This window comes from Silurus aristotelis, assembly GCF_946808225.1.
Source record: "Silurus aristotelis genome assembly, chromosome: 22".
NCBI classification, from domain to species: domain Eukaryota; kingdom Metazoa; phylum Chordata; class Actinopteri; order Siluriformes; family Siluridae; genus Silurus; species Silurus aristotelis.
In genome coordinates this window covers 12130335-12138249 of record NC_139595.1, presented here as the reverse complement: position 1 = coordinate 12138249, position 7915 = coordinate 12130335, and the positions used below count along the sequence as shown (strand labels likewise).

General features: G+C 39.4%; 1 protein-coding gene across 1 annotated transcript in view; it reads left to right on the top strand.

Annotated features, from left to right (window-relative positions):
* gtpbp4 (GTP binding protein 4) overlaps nucleotides 1–6356 on the top strand; it is a 15488-nt gene extending 9132 nt beyond the window's left edge. The window contains exons 9-16 of the mRNA XM_083525759.1: nucleotides 2992–3081; nucleotides 3262–3372; nucleotides 3588–3717; nucleotides 3860–3960; nucleotides 4077–4274; nucleotides 4465–4530; nucleotides 5500–5643; nucleotides 5998–6356. Of these exons, the coding sequence (XP_083381885.1) occupies nucleotides 2992–3081; nucleotides 3262–3372; nucleotides 3588–3717; nucleotides 3860–3960; nucleotides 4077–4274; nucleotides 4465–4530; nucleotides 5500–5643; nucleotides 5998–6150 (993 nt within the window). The 3' untranslated portion in view covers nucleotides 6151–6356. The remainder of the gene's footprint in view (nucleotides 1–2991; nucleotides 3082–3261; nucleotides 3373–3587; nucleotides 3718–3859; nucleotides 3961–4076; nucleotides 4275–4464; nucleotides 4531–5499; nucleotides 5644–5997) is intronic.
* Nucleotides 6357–7915: the final 1559 nt, after the last annotated feature.

Below are 7915 nucleotides of genomic sequence, written 5' to 3'. Positions count from 1 at the left end.
GCAACCTGAAGGAGATTGGAGCCTGTAAGGTGTTGGCGGGGGACAGTGTAGCTAGACAGCATCGGATGGTGGTCTGTAGGATGGTTTTGGAGGCGAAGAAGAAGAGGAGGAAAGTAAGGTTTGAAAGAAGAATAAGATGGTGGAAACTGAAGGAGGAAGAGTGTAGTGTGAGGTTCAGGGAAGAGGTCAGACAGGGGCTTGGTGGTGGTGAAGAGGTGCCGGATTATTGGGCAACTACTGCAGGAGTGATGAGGGAGGCAGCTAGAAAAGTACTTGGTGTGACATCAGGAAATAGAAAGCAAGACAAGGAGACGTGGTGGTGGAATGAGGAAGTGCAGGAGAGCAGAACGAGAAAGTGGTTGGCAAAACAGAAGTGGGATAGACAGAGTGATGAGAAAAGTAGGCAGGAGTACAAGGAGATGCGGCAGCAGGTAAAAAGGGATGTGGCGAAAGCCAAGAAAAAGGCATATGGGGAACTGTATAAGAGGTTGGACACTAAGGAAGGAGAAAAGGATTTATACCGATTGGCCAGGCAGAGGGACCGAGCTGGGAAGGATGTACTGCAAGTTAGAGCAATAAAGGATGGAGAGGGAAATGTGTTGACTAGTGAGGAGAGTGTGTTGAGAAGATGGAGGGAGTATTTTGAGCAGCTGATGAATGAGGAAAATGAGAGAGAGAAAAGGTTGGAGGATGTGGAGTTGGTGAAGCAGGATGTAGATAGGATTAGTAAGGAGGAAGTGAGAGCAGCGATTAAGAGGATGAAGAATGGAAAGTTGGTTGGACCAGATGACATACCGGTAGAAGCATGGAGATGTTTAGGAGAGATGGCAGTGGAGTTTTTACCCAGATTGTTTAACAGGATTCTGGAAGGGGAGAGGATGCCTGAGGAATGGAGAAGGAGTGTGCTGGTACCGATCTTTAAGCATAAGGGAGATGTGCAGACCTGCAGTAACTACAGGGGAATTAAGTTGATCAGTCACACCATGAAGTTATGGGAAAGAGTAGTGGAAGCCAGGCTGAGAGAAGAGGTGACCATCTGTGAGCAACAGTATGGTTTCATGCCGAGGAAGAGCACCACAGATGCCTTATTTGCTTTGAGAATGTTGATGGAAAAGTATAGAGAAGGACAGAAGGAGCTGCATTGTGTATTTGTGGATTTAGAGAAAGCGTACAACAGGGTGCCGAGAGAGGAGTTGTGGTATTGTATGAGGAAGTCAGGTGTGTCAGAGAAGTATGTGAGGGTGGTGCAGGACATGTATGAGGACAGTGTGACGGCAGTGAAGTGTGCAGTAGGTACGACAGACTGGTTCAGGGTGAAGGTTGGACTGCATCAAGGATCGGCCCTGAGCCCTTTCCTGTTTGCAGTGGTGATGGACAGGTTGACGGACGAGGTCAGACAGGAGTCTCCCTGGACTATGATGTTTGCAGATGATATTGTGATTTGTGGTGAGAGTAGAGAGCAGGTTGAGAAGAGCCTGGAGAGGTGGAGATATGCGCTGGAGAGAAGGGGAATGAAAGTCCGTAGGAGTAAGACAGAGTACATGTGTGTGAATGAGAGGGAGGGCAGTGGAGTGATGCGGTTGCAGGGAGAAGAGGTGGAGAAGGTGGAGGTGTTCAGGTACCTGGGGTCAACAGTGCAAAGTAATGGAGAGTGTGTTAGAGAAGTAAAGAAAAGAGTGCAGGCAGGGTGGAGTGGGTGGAGAAGAGTGACAGGAGTGATTTGTGATAGTAGGGTATCTGCAAGAATGAAAGGGAAAGTTTATAGGACTGTGGTGAGACCTGCGATGTTGTATGGATTAGAGACAGTGGCATTGAGTAAAAGACAGGGGGTGGAGCTGGAGGTAGCAGAGCTGAAGATGTTAAGGTTTTCGTTGGGAGTGACGAGGATGGACAAGATTAGAAATGAGTTTATTAGAGGGACAGCACATGTAGGATGTTTTGGTGACAAGGTGAGGGAGGCGAGATTGAGATGGTTTGGACATGTGCAGAGAAGGGACATGAATTATATTGGTAGAAAAATGCTGAAGATAGAGCCACCAGGTAGGAGGAAAAGAGGAAGGCCAAGGAGGAGGTTCATGGATGTGGTGAGGGAAGACATGCAGGTAGTTGGTGTGAAAGAGGCAGATGTAGAGGACAGGGTGGTATGGAGACAGATGATCCGCTGTGGCGACCCCTAATAGGAGCAGCCGAAAGAAGAAGAAGAAGAAGATGATGATGTCTTCTCCTTACCACATCTGTAAACTTTCTCCTTTCTCTTTTCCTCCTTTCTGGTGGCTCCATCCTCAGCCTTACCTTCTACCAATATACACCATGTCCCTCCTCTGCACATGTCCAAACCATTTTAATCATGCCTTCCCCACCTTGTCTCCAAAACGTCCTACATGCACCCTAATAAACTCGATTCTAATGATGTCCATTGTCGTCACTCCCAATTAAAATCTCAACATCTTCAACTCTGCTACCTCCAGCGCCACCGCCTGTCTTTTAGTCAATGGCACTGTCTCTAATCCATACAACATCGCAGGTCTCACCACAGTCCTATAAACTTTCCCTTTCACTCTTGCAGACACTCTTGTCATATGCTATATAACCTACATATACAGTGTCTCACAAAAGTGAGTACACCCCTCAAATTTTAGCAGCCATTTAAGTGTATCTACTAAAGAAAATACTATAGAAATAAAATTTGGATATATTTTTAGATTAGTCAATGTGTAGCAGTGTAGATTTACTGCCCTCCAAAAACAACTTAACATACAGCTATTATTGTCAAAATACCTGGCAACAAAAGTAAGTACACTGTAAGTGAACATGTCAAAACTGTGTTCAAGGTGTCTATTTTGTGTGAGCACCAATGTTATATTGTTAAGGGTAAAATTTGACCATGGTGAATAGGACATGTGTAACCTATAAAAGCATATCAGTTTAATCTGATATTACAGCTAAAACTTACTGTCTAGTAACCTCTAGTTTTTTTCTGTGTTTTTCTAGAAAATCTTTGCTGATCTTTTATCTGAGGGAATCCCAGTGATTGAGACCAGTACTTTGACAGAGGAGGGGGTGATGCAAGTAAAGACAGAGGTAAGAATACATCTTTGTGCTCCTGGCTCATTACTTTTACTAATTAAATCAATTAAATTGGTATAGTAGCATGGATTACACTGGTGAAGTAAAATCTTTGTGCGTTTAAATGTTGTTACAGTTTCAGTTGTTCTGAAAAGGGGTTTTCTTTAGAAGTAGTGGTAACCATTGTGCTTGTAGGCATGTGATCGGCTGTTGCTACACCGTGTGGACACAAAGATGAAGGGGAAGAAAGTACATGACATCCTGAACAGACTCCATCTTGCAATGCCAAACAAGAGAGATGACAAGGTTCCCACATTCATAGATGTTATACCATAATGTTTTAATATGATCTGTTAGAGACATATACATTAGATACTGTTGTATATTTAATTGAAGAAGGGGTGAAAATTACTGCATTAATAAAGAGCCTTGTACAGGGTAATTGTATTATCATAACTAATGTGAAACACTAATATAAACAATTATAATCAGTTTAACCAGTTACCCCTAATTGTGTTTAGGAAAGACCACCATTTATTCCTGAGGGAGCAGCTCTTCGCAAAAAGGCGATGGAGGTTGATGCTCCTAAACGTAAATTGGAGCGAGACCTTGAGCTAGAGCTTGGAGATGATTACACTCTCGATCTGCAGAGTAAGTCACTTACACATAGTACATTTTAATCAATATATTTATTTGTAGTTTTTAATACACAAGCATTTCTAACAATATATTTTAAAATGGTTGTAAAGTTATGCATCCAAATTCCCTTCAATGTACGAATGTGTGATCATAGAATACTGGGACCTGATGAATGCCAATGAGAAGCAAGATAAAATTCCTGAGATCTGGGAAGGACACAACATTGCTGACTACATTGATCCTGAAATCATGAAAGTAAGAAATATGAATAGAAATACTGGCTACCTACTTGGTGGGCTCAGTGCAATAAAGACTGATGTTAATACTTGCACACAAAGTATTAATCCTGTTCACTCGGTCACTTACCTCAGCGACTGACTGAGCTAGAGAAAGAGGAAGAGCTCCGTGAACAGGCAGGGGAGTATGACTCTAATGAAGAGAGTGAGGATGAAGAGATGCAGGAAATTCGTCAGCTGGCCAAACAGATTCGAGAGAAGAGGAAGCTGAAGATTCTGGAGTCAAAAGAAAAAGATGTACAAGGACCCAGAATGCCCCGTACTGTCAAGAAGGTAAATGTGCTCTTCTTGCTAGCTATAAACTACATTTTGTCAAGATATTTTTATAAATATAATTGGATATACTTGGTATACATTCATAAATTATTGTGAATTTGGTATATTTGGCTTGATTGATGGTGTGTTTGAAGGACATTGATTGTTGTCTGATGGGTATGTGATTTGCTTTGGTGGTTGTTTGCAGGTGGACAAAGCAAAATTGGAGAGAGACATGGAAGAACTTGGTTTGGACATGACAGACAAAGATAATGTAGGAAAATCTTTAAAATCTCCTTAATTAGGAACTGTTCATCTTTAGTATTTTCTTGAATTTATCTTAGATACTTAGAAACACTAATTAGTAGAGGGATACAGAAGAATTTCTAAATCCAAATCCCTATAAAAATTAGAAGATCCCTATGGGCTACAGAATCTGTTGATCACGACTAAACAAATCAGACAGAAAGTTACAAACAATATACACAATAGCACTTCATTAAACTATACTATTTCACATGATGAGTATACAGAGTGCTGAAGTTTCGCCTCCATCACCACTGTGCATTCTGTTCACGTTCTCGTGCATCACTGTGGTACTTACATCCCACACAAGCTCTGCATAACGTGCAAGTGCTTTTTTTCGTTTAATATAAAATACTCCCATGACTTGGTTGACTTGGGGCGCACACTTTTTCCTGGTGCCGGTTGACCCTGTACTCTCTCTTTTGCCCTCGCTCTAATCTATAAGTTGAGCGGTTAAACGAATAGATAACGGCATCCGTTGACAACGAATTTCATTATCATTTATTAGCGATTTTATCAATGTTGTTGCAGCCCTAGATAATCCTATAAAAACATAATTGGAAGGATTCAGAAGAGGGTTCTGCACAGAGATGCAATTTCACACTTGCAATTTCAGCTGGATATTTTTTGCAAGGAAACATGGAGTACAATTTCTCAATTAGACTGCTCGAATGTTAGAAGAAAATGTGCTGTAACAAAGTTTAAGAGCTGCGCACTCCTGTTCCTAATATAGACCTCTTGAATGTCGGTTTGTATTGTTAGCAAAATGCTTAAATCTCTTTTTTGTGCATCACAATATACCACTTTTTAAATGGGGGGGTTGTAGACTTTTAACATCCACTAGTTTTAAATGTATTGAATATTTATATATTTTTTCCCCATTTATGTTTCAATCTTTTGTTTTTGTGGGTTTTTATTTATTTTTTCATCTCTGCAGAGCCACTATGCCCAGCAGGCCCAGAGGTCACGTTCACTGGTTAGAAAGAGGAAGAGGGAAACCTCTGTCCAGCCAACTTCACGCACCCGTAGTCAAAGTGCATCGAAACAACCACGTGACCAGTCAGGAATCAGAGATACAAAGGTACACAACAGATGCTCATTGATTACTTCGACATGTTTTCTTTTTGGAAAAGATTTTAGATGCTTAATAAATAAAACTTGTTAACTCACGTGAAGTATTTTAATGTTTAACCTGGTACAAATAAAACTGTAGTTAAGGGTTTTTTTTTCTTCCCCTTTTAAGGTATGTATGAATGAATCAAATATTAGTGTTTAGGAGTGCAATCTGTACTTTAAAAAGTGCAGTTTATTTAAAAAAGTGTTTAGCCTCAGGAGTTTGAAGCTGGACTGTAAATCAGAGAGTTGTTTGATTATTTTACTGAATCTTTTAATTCATGTTTTATCTTTTTTCTCTTCATTCTTTTACCATTTCCAGATGATGAAGAAAGCAAAGACTATGATGAAGAACTCTCAGAAGGGGATGAACAGGCAGGGAAAGAAGGGTGAAGCAGACAGACACATATTTGACTTAAAACCGAAACACCTGCTTGCAGGAAAGAGAAAATCAGGCAGCACCAGCCGTCGATAAACAGTCATTTTACTAATACCTCTGTGTGCATGGATGTGGATGAATAAGCTTAGAAATTAGCATCTTTGATATCCAGGTGTATTTACATACCCAGCATCATATGTGCACAATTCATGTTGTTCTGCAGAAACTACTTCAACCAACAGTTTGGAGCTGTATTTTTCTATGTGGATTGGATTTAAATAAATCTGCATAAGCTGAATAAATATTTTGAATGTGGTGTATTTTCTAAATGATCTTTTAGCCGATTGCTATATTTAGTATTTGGGTAACAGCATTTATGCTCCATTGGAAAATATAATTTAAAAGAGCCCAGTTAAAAAAAACTCATGTATGTTGGGGCTGATTGGACCCTTTTTTTTAGTTTGTGGGTTTTTTTTTTTTTTTTTTTTAAAGATTTTGTAATTTTGTTTTGTGTTTAAGATTTTACTTTCAAGAAAATCTGACAAATGATGAAAAATGTCTACAGTATTTTGTTCAGTATTGTAACATTTTATAATACTGTTCATTAAAGATTTGGTGTTGGGTTGCCTAAAGACTGAAATGAAGTAGAAAGATTTTGACACACCTAAAACACTTATTCTAAGACCTTACAGTATAAATCTGAATTAATGAACTACTCCAGGATTAGTCACATTCACCCTTAAGGCCCATTTTATTCCTAGTGGGTGACGTCATGTGTGCAAGGCATTATTTACATATAAGCTTGCATATGTACATCTGGAGAATTAAGTGATATCTACCACAGGGCAGGTGTTGGTCTCTTCCATGTAATTAACAATCAGGTCCATGAATATTTGTTGTGTAGTAATAATAATAATAATAAAAAAACAATGCAATAACATTGTAATTGTACTTATTTAACTGTACCTTTAGTATATTGAAATGTAATGTTCTGAGTAGAGGTTTTGGTGTTTAAATTACAGTAACGTGTCCCTGGTGAAGGTGAAAACTTTCAAAAATCATCTTGTGCCAGAATGAAGAGAAGGAACTGATCATGATTCACTGCCTGTTAGGCATGAGAATGTATAGGCAGTGGATCTGGTTTATTAATAAATGCAGCAGGTTGAATGTATAAATTATATTTTATATATATATATATATATATATATATATATATATATATATATATATATATATATATATACATACATACATACATACATGTACATACACACACGCAGTGGGTACTGAAAGTATTCAGACCCCCTTCAATTTTTGTTATATTGCAGCCATTTGATAAAATCATTTAAGTTCATTTCATTACCTCATGAATGTACACACAGCTCCCCATATTGACTGAAAAACGCAGAATTGTTGACATTTTTGCAGATGTATTAAAAAAGAAAAGCTGAAATATCACATGGTCCTAAGTATTCAGACCCTTTGCTGTGACACTCATATATTTAACTCAGGTGCTTTCCATTTCTTCTGATCATCCTTGAGATGGTTCTACACCTTCATTTGAGTCCAGCTGTGTTTGATTATACTGATTGGACTTGATTAGGAAAGCCACACACCTGTCTATATAAGACCTTCCAGATCACAATGCATGTCAGAGCAAATGAGAATCATGAGGTCAAAGGAACTGCCTGAAGAACTGCCTGAAGAGCTCAGAGACAGAATTGTGGCAAGGCACAGATCTGGCCAAGGTTACAAAAAGATTTCTTCTGCACTTAAGGTTCCTAAGAGCACAGTGGCCTCCATAATCCTCAAATGGAAGACGTTTGGGACGACCAGAACCCTTCCTAGAGCTGGCCGTCCG